General features: G+C 46.8%; 1 protein-coding gene across 1 annotated transcript in view; it reads right to left on the bottom strand.

Moving 5' to 3' along the window:
- Positions 1–19,115, bottom strand: part of LARP1 (La ribonucleoprotein 1, translational regulator) — a 55,734-nt gene that overhangs the window by 3,038 nt on the left and 33,581 nt on the right. Inside the window, exons 2-18 of the mRNA XM_079770744.1 lie at positions 16,978–17,039; positions 16,646–16,711; positions 15,815–15,989; positions 14,828–14,956; positions 14,543–14,749; positions 14,281–14,443; positions 13,288–13,432; positions 10,802–10,976; positions 10,509–10,678; positions 9,413–9,805; positions 8,508–8,631; positions 8,210–8,415; positions 7,643–7,749; positions 6,649–6,800; positions 3,644–3,788; positions 390–499; positions 104–231 (exon numbers count right to left, since the gene is read on the bottom strand). Of these exons, the coding sequence (XP_079626870.1) occupies positions 104–231; positions 390–499; positions 3,644–3,788; positions 6,649–6,800; positions 7,643–7,749; positions 8,210–8,415; positions 8,508–8,631; positions 9,413–9,805; positions 10,509–10,678; positions 10,802–10,976; positions 13,288–13,432; positions 14,281–14,443; positions 14,543–14,749; positions 14,828–14,956; positions 15,815–15,989; positions 16,646–16,711; positions 16,978–17,039 (2,657 nt within the window). The remainder of the gene's footprint in view (positions 1–103; positions 232–389; positions 500–3,643; positions 3,789–6,648; positions 6,801–7,642; positions 7,750–8,209; positions 8,416–8,507; positions 8,632–9,412; positions 9,806–10,508; positions 10,679–10,801; positions 10,977–13,287; positions 13,433–14,280; positions 14,444–14,542; positions 14,750–14,827; positions 14,957–15,814; positions 15,990–16,645; positions 16,712–16,977; positions 17,040–19,115) is intronic.

Here is a 19,115-nt window from a genome sequence, read left to right as displayed (position 1 = left end):
GGGCCAGTGGCACAACACAACTGGATCAAGACCCCAGGTTCCCTGACCTCCGTCCAGTGTTCTTTCCAGGACAACCCAGAACGAGCGAGAGACCTGTACTCACATCCACTCGGAAGTCTTCGAGACGTCGGAATTTGCCGAGGTATTCTTGAAGTTTGGGGTCAATGTCCAAATTTTTGGCTTTGGAATATTTCAAGAAGGCCCAGAATTTCTCCAGTCCATAGAGCTGACCTGTAGGGAAAGAGGAGAGAGAGAGAGAAGCTGGGTTGGTGTGGTAAGAGGCTCGGAGGAGATTGAAGTGTGATGCGATAGACCCAGGTCAAACTGGGGAGTGAGGGGAAGAAGGCCTAGATGACCAGGGCTCACAGAGCTCCAACTCTAGCTCTCACCGGCTTCATAGTCTTTCATGGTTTCCTCCTGAAAATCCTTGAATATGTCCAGCCGGAACTTCTTTTCCAGGCCATAACTGTAGTATCGGAAAAGGCACTCCAAACCATATCTATAGGAAAACACAAATCAGTGGAATCAGGACCCTGTTTCTTTTTCTTAAAACAGGGAAATGAACCCTCATAATAGATGAACAGGGAAAGAGTTTGAACACAACGGATTATCAAGGAAATGGAGAATTCTTGCTAGTCTAAGTGGCTCCAACATTAAACCTTTACAGCCTGCCAGGGGTCAGCAAACTCTGGCCAAATGAACAGCAGCCCCAACTACACCCTTGGTTTATTCCGATTCATTTGTGGAATGTCACTGCCTGCTTTCATCTGTTACAGGAGAGCTGCGTAGTTGCAGCTGAGATCACGAAGCATCAAATATTTATTGTCTGTCCCCTTTCAGGAAAAGCTTGCCAATACCTGGGATATGCTTTCTGCAAAGACATCTGACCATGCCAATTAGGTCTGTTCATTTATCTATCTCAGGTATTCCAATTGTAGGAACATGTCAGGGAAATGACCAAAGATGCAGATTTAGATATTACAGATATACCAAAACTATTCATAGCAGAATTATTCAACAAAATCTAAATGTCTCAGAATAGAGAAGTGGTTAAGAAAAACATGATAAATCTGTTCGACAGAGTAATATACGCTATTAAAAATTACAATGTAAATATTCACTCATACTGACAAATGCTTAGAGATATTGTCAAGTGGAAAATATACATTTCAAAGTGTTATATGTAGAATGAGCCCATTTTTGTAAACAAATATGTCAATTTTACATCTACATATGCACACAAAGTTAATGCACACTTAAATATATTAACACTGATTATCTTTGGGAGTTGAAAATTTTCAAGTGATCTTATCTATATTTTCTAAACTTTCAAGCAAAAACATATAACTTCTGTAAGAAGGCCAAAAAGTCAATTATTTTAACAACATGGAAATATGGTCATGCTTATTAATGATAAGGAAGATACAAGAAGGCATTCACAGGATGATCTAAAAGACATGAAATATGGCAGAGCTTTTACACTGGACTGAGTCATGTTTTCCACCAGCTTCTTTAAGCATTTCTGTCCTTTTTTTTTTTTTTAAACTATTTTATTGATTTTTTACAGAGAGGAAGAGAGAGGGATAGAGAGTTAGAAACATCAATGAGAGAGAAACATCGATCAGCTGCCTCTTGCACACCCCCCACTGGGGATGTGCCCGCAACCAAGGCACATGCCCTTGACCGGAATCGAACCTGGGACCCCTGAGTCCGCAGGCCGACGCTCTATCCACTGAGGCAAACCGGTTTCGGCGTATTTCTATCCTTTTCAAATTGCTTAGAGAACACATTTTACTTGGGAAAAAGAGAGAAGAGTCTAAAAAGTTTTTAAAATAGTAAAACATTGAAAACAACATAAGAATCTATTAGTAGGAGACTGGTTAAATAAATTACAGTACATCCATTCAGTGTAATACTATACAGACTATAAAAGGAATAAGAACGTTATTTATGGATGGATATGGAATGATCTTCAAAATATAGCATTAAGTAGAACATCAAGATGCAAGAGTATATAATAGAGGCCACCTTCTGTGTAAACAAAGGGGGTAGGAGACACTGCATAGGTCCTTGCTTACATGGGCAGAATATTTTCAGAAAGAACCCACAAGATTCTAACAATCCTGGTTGACTCTGGGAAAATGAAATAGATGGCAGGATAAAGTGATGAGGAGACTTCTTACTATATAATTTTTGAACTCTTTGAATTTTTTTTAAAAATATTTTTTTTTACTAGAGGCCCGGTGCATGAAATTCGTGCATTGGGGGGGGGGGGGGGTTTTGTCCCTCAGCCCAGCCTGCACCCTCTCCAATCTGGGATCCCTCTCACAATCCAGGACTGCTGGCTCCCAACTGCTCACCTGCCTGCCTTCCTGATTGCCCCTAATCACTTCTGCCTGCCAGCCTGATCACCCCCTAACCACTCCCCTGCCAGCCTGATTGATGTCTAACTGCTCCCCTGCCAGCCTGTTTGCCCCCAACTTCCCTCCTTTGCAGGCCTGGTCCCTTCCAACTGCCCTCCCCTGCTGGCCATCTTGTGGTGGCCATCTTGTGTCCATATGGGGGCAGCTATCTTGATCTTGTGTGTTGGAGTGATGGTCAATCCGCATATTACTCTTTTATTAGATAGGATAGAGGCCTGGTGCATGGTTGGGGGCCACCTGGTTTGCCCTGAAGGGTGTCCCGGATCAGGGTGGGGGTTCCCTTGGGGCATGGGACAGCCTGGGCGAGGGGCCTGTGGTGGTTTGCAGGCCGGCCATGCCTCCCAGGTGACCCAAGCGGAGGCCCTGGTATCTGGGATATATTTATCTTCTACAATTGAAACTTTGTAGCCTGGAGCGGAGCCAAGCCTTCTGCTCACTCTGTGGTGGCAGCCATTTCTGGTGGGGTTTATTCACCTTCTATAATTAAAACTTTGTAGCCTGGAGTGGAGGCCTAGGCCGGCCAGGGCAAGTGGAAAGCTTGGCTTCCTCCGTTACTGGGGGCAACCCTAGCCTGCTCTCTCCAGCTCTGTGGCTGCCGCCATTTTTATTAGGATTTATCTTCTATAATTGAAACTTTGTAGCCTTAAGCAGAGGCCTAGGTCGGCCAGAGTGTGTGGAAAGCTTGGCTTCCTCTATTGCCGGGGAAACCCAATCCTCCCTCCTGCTCGCTCAGTGGCTACAGCCATCTTGGTTGGGTTAATTTGCATAATCGCTCCTGATTGGCTGGTGGGCGTGACTGGTGGGCATAGCAGAGTGATGGTTAATTTGCATATTACTCTTTTATTAGATAGTAGGATTGATTTCTGAGAGGAAGGGAGAGGGAGAGATAGAAACATCAATGATGAGAGAGAATCATTGATTGGCTGCCTCATGCACGACCCCCACTGGGGATTGAGCCTACTACCCAGGCATGTGCCCTCGACTGGAATAGAACTTGGGACCCTTCAGTCCACAGGCGTATGCTCTATTCACCGAGCCAAATTGGCCTCTTTGAATTTTGAACCATGTGAATATATTACTCATTCAAAAATAATATTTTAAATAAAGAATATGAAATATACATACACGAGATCTCCAGTTACAGTTCTGGAAGCAGACCCACCAGGGACCTCTAACCACCTGCCAAACACCAGCCAGAGCCCCACCCCAATCCCGCTCACCTGTAGCCTTCTTTGGCATCCTCCAGAGACAGCTGCTTGAACTCTTCATACATCTTTTTGTTAAAGTGATCTCGGAGGAAGAAGGACCAAAATCGAAAGAGAGTGTTCATCTCCTGAGACTGGCCAATGCCCAAGCGTTTCCGCTCTGATGGGGGAGAAAGAAGGAAAGACGTGTCAGGATCAGGCTGCAGGTGCTTCAGAGGACAGATGGATCCGAGAGCTAAAGGACCTTGCTCATCACTTGCCCCTTGGTCTTTCAGGAGATATTTATGGAGCACTAACTACTCTGTGTCAGGCCCTGCTGCTGGACTCTGGTTCTGGGCCTCACCAGAAGCAGGTGGGCAAGAGCTTCTGAACCAGGTCATCCTGGTCTAGCTCTTCACCTCAAAAGGTATTGGGCTCAAGTGCAGTTAGAACAAAGGCGTGAACAAATCATTTGTACATGCCAACAAGTTATATTCTTTATACTTATTACCATTATTTCAGGAGTCCTACAATATTAACAAGTACAAAGTGGTAATAATAAAAAACAGTACACAACACCAAAGCACAAGCAACTAAAGAAAAAAATAGATAAAGGTTCTGAATAGACAATTTTCCAAAGAAGATATAAACATGGCCAACATGGAAAATATTCAACACTATTAGCTATCAGGGAAATGTCTATCAAAGCCACAGGGAAGCATCACTTTGATCTACCAGGATGGCTATGATAAAGACAGACAATAACAAGTGTTGGGAGGACGTGGAGAAATTGCTGTTAGGAAAATAAAATGGTGCCGCCACTTTGAAAACAATCTTGCAGTTCCTCAAAAGGTTACACACAGAGTTACCTAAGACCCCGCAATTCCACTCTTCCACACAAGACAAATGAAAACCTTTATCTACACAAAAACTTGTGTACGAATGTTCAATGCAACATTTTTCATGAAAGACAAAAAGTGGAAACACAAATGCCCATAGATTATGGTTAAACAAAACGTGCTATCCTACCTAATAAAATGGTAATATGCAAATTACCATCACTCCGCCTCACCCACGAATGGGCCATTGGGAGGCTGGGGGCGGGACTCGGGGTGGCTGATTGGGCTGGCAGAAGTGAGTCCTCGCCCCCCCCCCCCGTTCCTCCTGCCGTCCCCAACGGCCGGCCCTGCGGGAGGACCCATGGGGCTGGCGGAAGGCGCTGGTGGGGGAACTCGGCGTGGCTGCCGGCACCAGTTTTCCTCTGGCCACCTGCCGATCGGAGCGCCTCCCGCCAGCGCGATCGGCCACCCCGAGCGCCATCGGCCACCAGCGCTGGAGGAACTCAGGGTGGCCGATCGCGCTGGCGGGAGGCGCTCCGATCGGCGGGTGGCCAGAGGAAACGGCGCTGGAGGAACTCGGGGTGGCCAATCGCGCTGGTGGGAGGCGCTCCGATCAGCGGGTGGCCAGAGGAAAACTGGTGCCAGCAGCCAGGTGAAGGAAGGTCTTTTGCATGAAACTTCGTGCAATGGGCTTCTAGTATCCATATAATGGGATGTTATTTGGCCATGAAAAGGAATGAAGTACCGAAGAGTAGATTGGTGGTTGTATAAGCCTGGGAGGAGGTGGGGGGTGGAAGTGACTGTTAAGAGGCAGGGCTTCTTTTTATGGAAATGACAATATTCTAAAATGTTCTGGTGATTGCACTGTACATTTTAAATGGGTGAATTGTGTGGCATGTAAATTATATCTCAATAAAACGGTTATGCCCTAACTGGTTTGGCTCAGTGGATAGAGCGTCGACCTGCGGACTGAAAGGTCCCAGGTTCGATTCCTGTCAAGGGCATGTACCTTGGTTGCGGGCACATCCCCAGTAGGAGGTGTGCAGGAGGCAGCTGATCGATGTTTCTCTCTCATCGATGTTTCTAACTCCCTATCCCTCTCCCTTCCTCTCTGTAAAAAAATCAATAAAATATATTTTTAAAAAATAATAAAGCGGTTATTACACACACACCTGCATGCAGAGGGAAGAGTGAAGAACCAAGCATTTAGCAGCCATATTTTACTTAATGAAAAGGGGTCGGGTGAGGTAATAATTACAATATTAAGATTGGTTTTGAGCACTTGATAGCTAACCTGACAGAACCCTACAGTTAAAAGGTACCTCATTTTTGTTATGAAAAGAAACTCGTGAGAGAACCTAGAGCGGGTCTTTCCGTAGACCAGTGGTCGGCAAACTCATTAATCAACAGAGCCAAATATCAACAGTACAACGATTGAAATTTCTTTTGAGAGCCAAATTTTTTAAACTTAAACTTCTTCCAACGCCACTTCTTCAAAATAGACTCGCCCAGGCCGTGGTATTTTGTGGAAGAGCCACTCAAGGGGCCAAAGAGCCGCATGTGGCTCACGAGCCGCAGTTTGCCGACCACGGCCGTAGACTTTAAAGGAAGGTTAGCAAACTTCCTTCTGTGAAGGGTCACAGAGTAAATATTTTAGGCATTGCAAGCCACAAATGGGTTCAATCATAAATTCTTTTTACCCCAGAACCCCTTAAAAATGTAAAAACTACTCTTAACTCAAGGGCTATACAGAAATAGGCTGCTGGCTGGATTTGGCCCACACCATCGTCAGACAACCTGTTCTCAAGAATATATGCTGCCTCACACATACCTTTGGAGATGGACAGTGGACCACACTGGACAATGGCTGAGTTGGTAGTCTTACCAGAAACAGGAAAACTCTTGATAGTTTTTATATCAATAGAGGAAGAACAAGGAGCAGGCATGTTCTGAGTACCAAATTCTTTTAGCTTCAAATATTCCAAAACCACCCTGCCTGAGTCTATTTCATTCCTTCTTGCTATAATGTCACCTGCTTCTTGTTTTGAGATCAGAGAAAGTAGTCACCTAGTCCAGCGGTCGCCAACCTTTCGGACCTCACGGTCAACCAGTTTTGGCGACCGCTGACCTAGTCCATCAGCACTTATACTCTGGTTCTAAATAGCAGCCCCAGAGGCTCAGCGCCTTCCCCGTGCTTCTTACCATTAAGGCAGCGCCTACGATACTTGTGGTAGACGTGTTGCGTGAAGCCATTTTCCTTGAGCAACTCATGGGAAGGATGCTGAAACTTGGGCAGCGACTGAGGGGTGCAGCCATAGCTGCCAACCGTAGGCGTCCCTTCTGAGGGGCTGGAGCTACAGAGGCCACAAAAGAGATAGTGTCACCAGGTTCCCCGGAGCAGCGGGCCATCAGGTTAGCAGGGACCCCTCTAGTTTCTTCCTTCAGCCAAGATCTAGCCTCTCACAGGGCAACAAACAAGGAGGCCCAGGTACTGTGTTAGGCCCTTGACTTATATAAATGACTTGCTCTTTGCATCTACCTTCTGAGTTTTACAAAGAGTTCACTTAGGTTCATAGAGACTGGGACACTCATCCCAGGTCATGAAGCTATTTAAAGGCTGAGGTCTGCACAATGCCCAAACCCGAGCCTTTATTTAACCATTTATTTATCCTGAATTAACCTTTACCTTCCCATTATGAGCCATAATGGGTTAATCCACCTATATTTTTTTGAAAACCATGTCTATTTTCAGTCCTGTACCATCTTTGCAGGAAATAAGAATACACAGGTCAGTAGCTCTCAAACCTGGCTTTGGAAAAGAAAATACTGGGGCTATTTTACTAAAAATAAATAAAAGGAACCTGGGCCCTAACCCCAGCCTGGCCCAGGAATCTATATTTTTATTCAACTACCTGGCTATCCTGAGGTAGGCAGCAAATATTCTCGTTTGAAGACAACTCAAGTGCTCTCTCAGAACCTGGTCCTAGGTGGTGTGACACGGCTGCTTCAGAAAGAAGCCTTCCTCTTCCCAGGCCCCGGATGAAGCTTTCTAGACTACTCATGGCTTCTTTACTTAGATGAAGGTCCCTTTCTTTAATTTTCTTACCAAAGAGGTTCTATCTTCTTGGTCCCATTGATCTTATAGCTCTTCCACCCACCTCAGTCAACCTGGTCTCTGCTCCCCACAGCCCCGCACCTGATGGAAGAAGTCCGGGGCCTGTGCTCTCGGGAATCCATCACCCAGCCCACATGACTCTCCAAGGGTGGGTTGGAGCTGTGTCTTGTCTTCCTTTTCCGAGGCATCTGTAAAGGTCAGTCCAGGAACTTGTTATTTATTGTATTCATACAAATGTGAGGAGCATCAAGCATTTTGTAGGATTTAAGATTCCCCTCATATGTATGTGTCATCGCACAGTTTACAAATCATTTTCAAATCTATTCTCTCACAATGTCCACAGCTAGAAGCTGATATGCCTATTTCACGAAAGAAGTTGAGGCTTGGGAGCGAAGTAATTTGCCCAAGGACCTGCACCTGGTCAGTCCTCCTTGGGTCTTATCACGGTCCATGGGGCCACCACTCCCATAGATTTCATTTTGTAGATGTGGTCACTCAGCCCCAGGATGGACCCACCAGCCTAAGAACACACAGCAGGTGGGGGATCTGGCACTCTCTTGGTCTAGACAAGGCTGGAGAGAGAAGCAAAGCACTGGGACGCAGTAAAGTGGGTGTAAGACTCCTAGCAGCCAGACAGGAGCGCCTCACCTTGGCATCTAGGGTTCGTCCTTCCTTCACCACTGGGTAAAACCGTGACGTCTGGCTTGAATCTTTGAGCTGCGGTGTCCGGGGAGTGCGGGGGGTCCTGGCATTGCGGTAGTTTGGCGACTCTGGGACAGTGGTTGGTAGAGAGCGGGCAATGGTAGAAGGCTCAGGAGCACCAAACAACTTGTTGGCCAGGGCATCAGTGGGAACTGCAGAGGCAGAGCAGGGTCAGCAAGCAGTGGTAGGCCATGACTGTCTAGACCCTCCAACCCAGGCCAGGGACCCCAGTGTCACTCCTCACCTTGTTGGAATCGGGGTGGCCCGGGAGGGACCTCCTGGTTGGGATCCACAGGGGGCTCAGGGGTTAGTGTGTCAAACTGCTCCCGACTGATCATGTTGACTTTCTTGAAGTTCTCGACTTCTTGCTGCAGAGGATACGAGATGGGTGGGGAAGGATGTTAGTAAGAGGACTGCCCTAGCCTGTTTAGGAATCAAGACGTGCAGGAAGCTGGAGAGGGCAGCTCCCACGTCCACATACGTGGAATTCTGGTCCCCAGGCTCTCAGCTGCCCCTTCACCATTCCTCAACCCCAGTTACCTGGGCACAAGTGTGCTAACCCAGAAGGGGCTAGTACTTGCCCAGGCCTATGTGCAACAAGACAGATCAGTACTCCAGTTGCCCAGGAACTCAATGCAGACTCCCCCAATCTCTTCCTGATACTCTCCCCTCACCTCCACTAAACACACTGCTACTCACCACATGGGCTCACCATATATCCACTCTGTAAAAACTACAACAGAAGTTTTGACTATTCCAAGCAGCAATGATTTTAAAAAGATCTATCTTTTCTCCATCTTCCAAATCCAAAGTAAGCTCCTTAAAAGGCTTTTAAACTTTTACAACTGCCTAAATATTTAAGAATAAAAATGACAACCTAGTCCTTATTCTATTTCCCACAGAAGTGTCTAGCTGACTGTTATGACATTAAATATGGATGTTCAGGTGGCATAGTAACCATCCCGCACACTGGCAGAGTTTACCAAGTGTTTAACATCTCTTTTCGCTGTCAATGTCTCAGTCAGGTGTCAATTATCACCCCCTTTCTTATTGAGGTTCTGTGCCCAAGGTCACACAGCTAATTAGCTTTCTTTCCCCCTTTAGTTATTGGCACCCAGGCCCCACCCTCACTGCTATGTTCAAACTTACCTTGATCTGGGAGTACTCAGGTTCGAACTTTGAAGCCCACAGGTCCTGCTCATAGTAGTTGAGTCCATCGTTAATGATCTTGGCCAGCTCAGCGCTCATCTTTGCACGGGAGGTGTGGTTGCCTGTGCGGTCCCCCCCTGGGTGCCGGCGCATGTAAGGTGGCGTCTGAGTGACAATGAGGATCTTGTTGACATCCCGGTCATCAATTTCATAGTCAGAGTCCTCATCAGACCAGGCAGTAAAGGTGTTCTTCCGTCCATCCATCTGCTCCATCTCCTCGTCAAATAGGAAATCCAGTTCCTCTTGCTCATCCTGATCCTTGGACATCAGCTGCTGAGAGGGCAACTGCTGAGGCACAGAGGTCTGGTGGACTAACCTGGGCTCCTCTGACTTCTACCACGGGAACAAATCAAGGGGAAAAGAGAGTCACCAGGGGAGGTAGATGGAGCAAAAGTCTGCTCCTAGAAAGGGGAACAGCAATTTCAGTCTGAGAGTGAAACACTTCTCTAACAGTGGACTCAATTTGTACTATTCATATATTGCTTTACTATTTCTACAGCAGTCAGATCCCTCCTTCATGTGAAGATGGGGAAGGGAAACTACAGCCCTGAGATATTAAACAAGGGTCCCGAAGTCACTGGCCATCAGCGACAGGAGACCTGTGTTCTAGTCCATAGACTAACTCTAAATACAGGCTATGAATCTTCCCTCTTCTGAGGGCCTAGTAGACTTATACAGGTGCAATGAGGAAAAATTCAGGGAAAAGCACTTAAAATGCAGCCCCAGGGGTTTAGACGGGACAAAAAGAACAGCAAGCATCAAGAAACTTGGAATACCACTGCCAGGAGCTGCATGATCTCCTCCTGTAAAGGATGCCACTCGGAACGCATGCAGCTAGGATTGTCCCAAGGGGCGGTCACCACTGACAATGGCAACAGCCACATCAACCTCCTGCAGTTACTGGTGACAGCTCATATTACACCTTGAGCCCCCAGCTTGCCTGATAGCACTTCAGAGCTCAGAGCTCCATGTAATATCCCTCCAAGCACTCTAGCCCGGCTCCTAGGACCCAGGGTGAAGGACAGGCCTCACCCACCTTGGGCCGTGCTGGGGAGGGCCGAGGCCTCTTCTTCACTTCAATCCAGTTCTCGGAATCCAGGTCAGGCAGGCTGGCAGACAGGCCCTTGGGCAGTGTCTTTAGGTTGCTGACCTCCTCCGTTTTGGTTGGCACTGGGGTGACTGCACGAGGAGAGCCAGGCGCCGACTCTGAAGGGTGGAAAGGTAAGGTCCTCATCCCTCCAGTCCTCCTCCTGATGACAGCCCTAAGGAGGACTGCTGGCCAGAGGACAAGGGTAAGGGGAGGCACCCATATGCCCGCAGGGTGCATACCTGTCTCCTTCTGGTAGTGCTGGCGGGGCACAAACTCAGGGCAGTTGAGAAGCTGGGAGAAATCGGTCTGGGAATAATCCACTATTGGGGGACCAGGAAGAGGCCATTTTTCGGGCTCCTCCCTCCTGCGGACTTTCTCATCAACAATCTCCACCACCTTGCTGTCTTTTAGGGCCTGCAGGGGAGAAAAAGAGAGAGGATGCAGAGGAAAGACTTGGATAGACGACTGGGCCCCCACAAGCTCAGGTATGAGTCCAGTGCTGGTGGAGTATTAAAACACTGGCCCCATCTTCCACGACTGGTAGACAAGTGAGATTTTCAAACTGGCAGGAGGCACGAACATGAAAAACGCACCTGCCATTCTACATCCAGTAATATGCCCCAGAGAAATGCTTGCACAAACAGGTGACAATATGTATAAGATACACAGAAAAAGCCATTCATAGCAACATTGTGTGTAACAGGAAAAAATGTGGAAACTTCCTAACTTGCCACCATATAGGCAATTTAAATAAATTATGGCTCATTCACTCAAGGGAACACTACTCAGTAAAAACAGCTTCACATGTGCTGAGGTGGAAAGAACACAAAAAAACAGGTCTAGGTCACTGAGCGAAAGATCCCACTGGTGTTTAAATAAAAACATACAAATACAAATTTTTCTAGGATTCATAGGTCAACTTTTACAGGTGTTTGTCTCTAGGAAAAACGGTCAAGAGTAGAGAGAGGAAGAAAGTTTTCTTTTAAAAATCTTTTAAATGAGTGAGGAAAACATTTCAACATGTCACAACATCCTCTGTTGCTGAGGCTGGGGAAAGAGGCACTCTCACGTATGGCTGGTGAGAACGCAAAAGGCCCAACCCCTGGAAAGAGAATTAGGCAATAGCTAGCAAAATTACATATGCATTTGCCCTTGAGTACAGCCATTCTTCTAGAAATTCATACCAAAGACACACTGGCAAAACTATGAAAAAATACATATCCAACTATAAAAAGAATAGAAGAGTATCTTTCTTTCTATTCTACACCACTATGCTTTTAGATCTAGTAAGTGAAAACATAAAACAAGTAGAGAAATACATGTGTCAGATGTTACCACTCATCCAAGAAAGAGGAACGAGACAAATACATATGGAAGCATGTGCTTATTTTTTTAATAGAAGGATTCAATCAGGTTACCTACAGGGTAACACATGAAGATGGACCACAGAATTAGACTATCAGCATTTTGCAACCCCTAGTGAAATAACAGGCAATGATCATCATTAGAAACTTCTATCACAAGAGGGAAAATCAAATTATCTCTAAATTTAAACTCTTGATTGACAAGGGGGGACGACCCAAACCTGAATCTGATCAGGCCTCTAGATTACCAGTTTACAAAAAATTTGGAGCATAAGACATGTTAAATGACTACAGTGTCCTATATGATAGACAACACATTTTATTCAAATAATAAATTACAAGGAAAAACAGGGGGGAGGGGAAACTTAAGAGAACACATGGGTCTCATAAACTACTAAAAGGAAAAAATTAATCCTCACCCAAGGGTATTTTTTCCATTGATTTTTAGAGAGAGTAGGAGGGAGGGAGAGAAACATAAATTTGAGAGAGACACATCAATTGGTTGTCTCCTGCAAGAGCCCTGGGAGGGGGGGAGAGAATTGAACCTGCAACCAAGGTACATGCTCTTAACCAGCAATCACACCCGAGACACTTTGGTGCTTGAGCGGATGTTCTAACCATTGAACAACGCCGACTAAAGCAAGGAATTTTTTTATCAAGTGGAGGTTTGCAACTGACCAAGTATTCGGTGATCTTAAAGAATTTTAATGCTTTTACATGGGATAATGATACTGTGATGATATTTTTTAAGCAGGTCTTTATCTTTTAGAGACAGGTACTGAAACATGGATGAAATGTCAGGTTACCTAATACTTTCTTCAAAGTAATCTGGGAGAGGAAACAAATTGGGGGGTTGAGGGAATAAGACTGGCCATGAGTTGCAAATTGCTGAGGCTGGGTGATGTGGGTTCATCATACCATCATCCACTTTTGAACAAGTTAGAAAATGTCCATAATAAAAGGGGGGAGGGAAGGAAGAGGAGGCAAGGAGAGAAGCTGGGTAAGCCTTGGAACTTTTTTTTTTTTAATATATTTTATTGATTTTTTACAGAGAGGAAGGGAGAGAGATAGAGTTAGAAACATCAATCAGCTGCCTCCTGCACACCCCCTACTGGGGATGTGCCCGCAACCAAGGTACATGCCCTTGACCAGAATTGAACCCGGGACCTTTCAGTCTGCAGGCCGATGCTCTATCCACTGAGCCAAACCGGTTTTGGCAAGCCTTGGAACTTTGGCAGAAGTAGTCAAATGGGGGTTCTTCCAAGGTTTCCTGCCTTGGTCCAAACTCCAGCTTTGCAAAGTCAGAACTATCTCCATGCTCCCCCCTCAACCCCCCGCCGCCCCAGCCCCAGAAGACATACCGAAAAGATGAGTGAAATGTCAGTGGTAAGGGCCTGCACTCGGTGGAAGGAAGCAATAAGAGTGATGGGAAGGAAACCGTCAGCATCCATTTTCCGTCGCAGGAAGAAGTCGCGCTCTAAATTGTCCACGCTGAAGTAGTATTCACTAGGTGGAGGGAGAACAGGAATGATTGCTGCATCATTTACAAATATGCCTTTCCTGTTCTGCTGCACACCCAGCGACCTCATACAACCTGACTTCCCTCTGTAGCCCTAGTGTACATACGACGGTCTTAAGGACTGAAAGAAATGTTATCCTCTCCTGGCTCCCTAACCTTCAGTCAAACCATTCCTTCTGCCCTTCAGTCCCTTTGCATGTCTGGCAAACTCCCTTCTTCTCTATTCCTGAAATACCTATCACATTCTATGTGCCATGATCTATTTCCTTGTATGGCTCCCTTGCTGAACTGAGAGACAATACACCGGAGTGGCCAGGAGCAAAGGTTTTACAATCAGACAGAAATGGACTCAACTATGTGTCTTGTCACTTACTAGTTGTGAGACACTGGGCAAGGTACTGGGACTGTTTGCTCATCTATAAAATGGGGATAAAACCAGCTCAGAGGAATTACGTTGACAATTGCAGGTTTAAATAAGAGAATGCCTGTCAAGCCCTTAGCCTCACCAATAGTGAGGACTTAATAAACGTTTGCTAGCATTCTGGCAGTGCAGCCGTTACAAAAGGACAGAGGGGGTAGTCTAAACATCTCTCTATTTGGTTAGTGGCAATCTGTCCTTTTCTTAAGGTAAATATGGTACCACTGCACTGCTGTACTAAACAATAACTTTATCAACAATGAGCTTAAGAGATGAGAGAAAGTTATCTTTCTTAGCTCCAGCCAGGGCAGCAACTGAAGGGCCTGTCCAGTCCTACTCTGCCCAGCTGCCAAACTCAGGCAGCTCACAAACCCCTACCCATCTCCTCTCTCCAGAAAGAAGGCTCCATCCACTCACATCTGGCGCTTGATGTAGTCTTTGAGCAGCTCCTGGTCCACACTGTAAAGCTCAGTGCTGCTGACATTGTCAAAGTAGTAGGTAATGTTGTTCATATACTTCGGGGTTCGGGGACCCTCTGCACCATCAAACTTTCGGTAGCCAAACTGGTAGTCAAAATGGGCTACAGGGAAAATGGGTGCCATGAGGGAGAGGCAATCTCAGCCAACCACCCCTGCCGCACTCCCTGGGACATCCCGGAGCCCAAAGGGGCCTCACGTACTTCGAGCGCCACCCCGGCCACGTCCGCGGCCACGACCACGCCCCCGTCCACGGCCGCGGAAGGAAGCCCGTGCCCCACCAGCCCCATCACTCTTCACACTCGATGTCTCATCCTGGTCGGGCCAGGCAGGCTCCGGTTTGGTCTCTGGTTGCCAGGCTGAGGTGGGGGGGGCCACAGGCACAGACACGTAGGTGGCAGGCTCAGACCCTGTAAAGAGAAGAGGGCTTTGGGTCAGGCCTGAAGGTGACCACCATGACCGGGCCCTCCTTAGTAGGTGGCACATACCTTTGATCTCCCCGCGGTTGGTAGGTGTGTGTCGTGGCTCTGGCGGGCGAGCAGGGCGCGAGACCAGTTTCTCTCTTGACACTTCAGGCTTCATGTCTATTTGCAATGGGACCCACTTGTGTTTGTTCCCTGGAAGACGGCATAGGCACAGAAGGGCTTGAAGGAGGTCCCTCTAGCTATCTTACCCCCAACTTTCTTCCCCTGTCCAGGGCTTCAGGCCTGAATCACAATCTGGTGACCTTGGGCAAATTCCTTTCCCATGCTGGACTTCACTTTGATGGACACTCCTGGGTGACTCTCAACACCAATTTCTCCATGGTTGCCCTTCTGGAGCCAGACACATGGTTGCCCAGAATCAAGACTGCACTTTCCAGGCTCCCTTTAGACTTGTGTCAAAGTTCTGGCTAGGAGAGCTGAGTAAAAGTAGTCAATCCCAGGTTGAGTCCCTAAAAGGGAGCCACTTTCCCGTTCCCCTTCCTGCTAGCTGGAGAGGGTAATAGCAAACGGTACTGGATGAGAAGTGCCGACACACAACAGCAAGATAAAAAGGGGTCGGAGTTGCCATTCTAGGCCTGGCCTACTTACACTGAGGGGTCAGGTGAGAGAAAGAAACTTTCGTCTTGTTTAATCACTGTTACTCTGGATCTCTGTTAGAGCAGCTGAACCTATCTATGCCCTAACTTTAGTTTCAGCCAGAGCAATGGAAATCTTCCACACGACAGCAACACATTAAGATACACAAGGAATACTGGGGAGAAGACTTCACCTGCCTTGTGCACTGCTAGAGCCCCACTGCTCAGAAGAGGGCTTACCAAATGCTTGTTTAATTAAGAGAAGGATCTGACAGACCGATGACAGGTGAAGACTGCTGACCCAGAAGCCTATACCAGCCAGCCTCCTAAGGACTCCTGGGGCCCCTGACATTCCTCTGCCACTTCACAGTGCAGCCCTGCCACCTTCTCCCAAGCCCCACTCCAAGTCACTCACCTTTCTTCTTCTGACCCCCTCGCTGGCAGTCCTCATCCCCATTCTTCTCCTCCCCTGATTCATCCGATTTGGTTTTTGGGCTCTCCTTACTATCGCTCCCTTCTCCTTTCTCCTGTTCCTTCATGTCCTTTTTGGGTGGCAGCTTACGGGCAGGCTGAGACTTGTGGGACTGTGGCTACAAGTAGGAAATAAAGTAACCGGGAGGTGTGGTGAGTCTGCACATCTCTTGGGATGGACGGAAGGGAACCCCATCACTAGAAAGACAGGGCAGAAGTAGCTGGAGCATGCGAAGGCAGGTTGGGCTGGATGCATTCTAAAGGTCCTGTTTTCAAGCCTGATGCTTTTATTGGGAAGTGTGGTCAAGCAGGCAGGAGGTGGGAGACAACCTGTTTCTCTGGCTTCTTTAAGTCTAAGTGAAAGAGACAATCTCTAGGACAAAGGGGCTGGGACTGACAGAAGCCATTTATTTACTCCCTACAACAGGACCACATCCAGGTAGTTTGTGGGATGGAGGAGATGCTGGCCCTCGGCCTGTTAACACTAAGCCTGTCTGCAAACTGAAGGCCAGCGGCCACCATCAGGGAAGGACCTAGACCCTCCAAAGCACCTACTTTGGAGTCACTGTGAGGGTTAGTTGAAATGATGAATATAGACAGCAGTTGGCAGTCCCTAATACACAGCCAGGGTTTACATGGTGACGCTTAGATAGTTCAGTGCTGCCCAAATTATACCAACCATTCCTCTTAAGACCTGAAGCTCTGAAAGCTTGAAAAGCCAAATGTGTAAATGTAGACAGAGTTCCATCCTACCCATCCCTTTCCTCAGACTCACCTGCACACTCTTGTGGGCTATCTCTCCAGGTGTGGGCCAGTTGATTGCATCTCCAAAGTCACCAACCTGCAAGGCACATTCTATGAAGGCTCTGGGATGACCCTGCCTCTGCCATTTCAACCTCTCGTCCAACACACAGCTCCATCAAGAGATCAGAGGCCAAATAAGTCTTTCCACTAGGACCATCAACACTGGAGGCCCAGAAAGGGTTCCCCTGCTATTGAGAGAGAATCCAGAACTACCTGGCAGCTCAGAAGCACTCAGCTAGAACAGGGTAGAGGCCACCCCACCCACCAGGAAGACTCCATGGGTTGCCTACTCCTATTCCTTACCTTGCTGCCTTTGCGCTGTTTAGGAACTGCTGCCCTCACCACCTTTGCTGGAGCAGAATGTTCTGTGGGAACAAGAAGAGAGAAATTATTATGCAGAGCCTATGGGAGAGGGCCATCACCAGCTCCTCACACCCATCACCACTCCCACTCCACCAAGCAACGTGTAGGCTCCCAAAGGAGGAAGACATGATAGAGTTAAAGGACGCGTGCTCTAACACCAATAACAATTTTGTTATTGGTGTTAGAGCAATGTGTGTAACCATGTGTCTGGGCAACCATGTGTCTGGCTCCAGAAGGGCAACCAGGGAAGAAATCATGGAAAGTGAGCTCATAAGGACAATCAGCAGCCAAGACCTCAGGAACTTGACTTTTAAAAAAATATATATATATATTTTATTGATTTTTTTTTACAGAAAGGAAGGGAGATAGAAACATCGATGAGAAACATCAATCAGCTGCCTCCTGCACACCCCCTACATGTACCTTCGTTGCTCTGCCCGCAACGAAGGTACATGCCCTTGATCGGAATCAAACCTGTGACCCTTCAGTCCGCAGGCCAACGCTCTATCCACTGAGCCAAACCGGTGAGGGCAGGAACTTGACTCTTGAAGTGGGAAGGCTCTCACAGCCCTATACCTCTTAACATTCTAGAAATCTGTGTGTGAGCAGATCAGGGCTAGTAATCACGGAGAAGGCAAGATAAAAATCCTAACTGAGCAATCAAGAAGTCCAGGGACCTCTTTATAAGCCCTCACAAACCAGGGCCAGAACTCAGTCCTCAATGAGCTCTAGCCAAATAGGAGAGTTAGCCATTCAGGGAAAATTCTGTCTGCCTTCCAAGTTCCCAAGGAAAAAGTGAAACCCCATTTGACTTAATCGTTCTACCTTTAGGAATTTATCCTAATGATTCAAATTAGAAGTGTTTAGAGTCACGTACAAAGATGTCCTCCAAAGTGCTGTTTATAACTACAAACCGCTAAAAACAACCTACATGTCCGACAGTAGGAAACTGTCTCAATTAAAGTTTAACAACTTTTATAGTCATTAGGAAGATAATGATTTCTACTGATATGAAGAGATAAATAATAAATAAGATACAATCCTATTTTGGTAAAACAAAAAATGTGCACATGCACACATACATGGTAGAAACTCTGGAAGGAATGTAAGTAGTTAGAGTTAAGTAGTATGTTTATAGTGATTTATTTTTGTTTGACATTCTCCAGCAGTTTCAAAAAAGATAGACATGAGCTTTTAAAAATGAAGTGTGTGTGTGTTAAGGAAGTGGATCTGGTCCCTTCTACTCCTACACTTGTTTTCTCAACACAGTTCTGAAGGGTTTCTAAACCTTTCCTCCCGCAGACAGACCCATGGGACTCTGCTCACCCACTTCTCTCCTATCACTGTCTCCACTGCTGGCCAGCCATGCCAGGGCAAGAACTGCCCCCAGTCTCTGTGCAAAGAAATTTGCAAGGCCTGTCTCAAACGGAATGTTCTACTTCTTGATCAGACCTATGTTCCCTTAATGAGTAGAGTGCTTCCTTGACTCTAACTCTGAAGTCACTGCATTCTTGGCTTCTACTCCATACCAGAGCCACTGGCCCCTCAAGACACCCTACACACCTCTGATACATGAAGCCGTGAACTCCAGGCCCACAGCATACCCCAGCCCCAGTGCTGGGAGTAGAGAACCAGAAATCTCAGTGCCTATAGGATGGAACTCTTAGGCCCAGAAAGCTCCTAACTCCACACTGATTTCCTTACTAATCTTGGGTTGATCCAGAGAAGCCTAATACCACCCAGCGCCTTGACTATGCTGTTTCAAACCAGGACCCTGGCAGAGGCAGCCATTTCATTACAGGATCAGCTTCCTCGATTACACCTGAGTCATGGTGGCAATCCCTCCTCCTGGCCCCAATACCCCTTGCATGCTACCAGGAGGAAAAACATCAAGGGCTTGCAACATCAAGTTCATTAACAAGTTGAAAGAGGGAATCAAATTCGGTGGATGAGTTATACCTGAAGACTTTCTGGGAAAAGGAAAGGCAAAGTTTTTCAGGTCACTGTCCGTTTCTTCTAATAAAAACTCTTTCAAAATTGGGAAGTCAGATCCTATGATCACCCTGCCTGATATTTTA

This window comes from Cnephaeus nilssonii, assembly GCF_951640355.1.
Source record: "Cnephaeus nilssonii genome assembly, chromosome: 5".
In the NCBI taxonomy this organism is placed as follows: domain Eukaryota; kingdom Metazoa; phylum Chordata; class Mammalia; order Chiroptera; family Vespertilionidae; genus Cnephaeus; species Cnephaeus nilssonii.
This window is presented reverse-complemented; position numbering and strand designations above follow the sequence as displayed.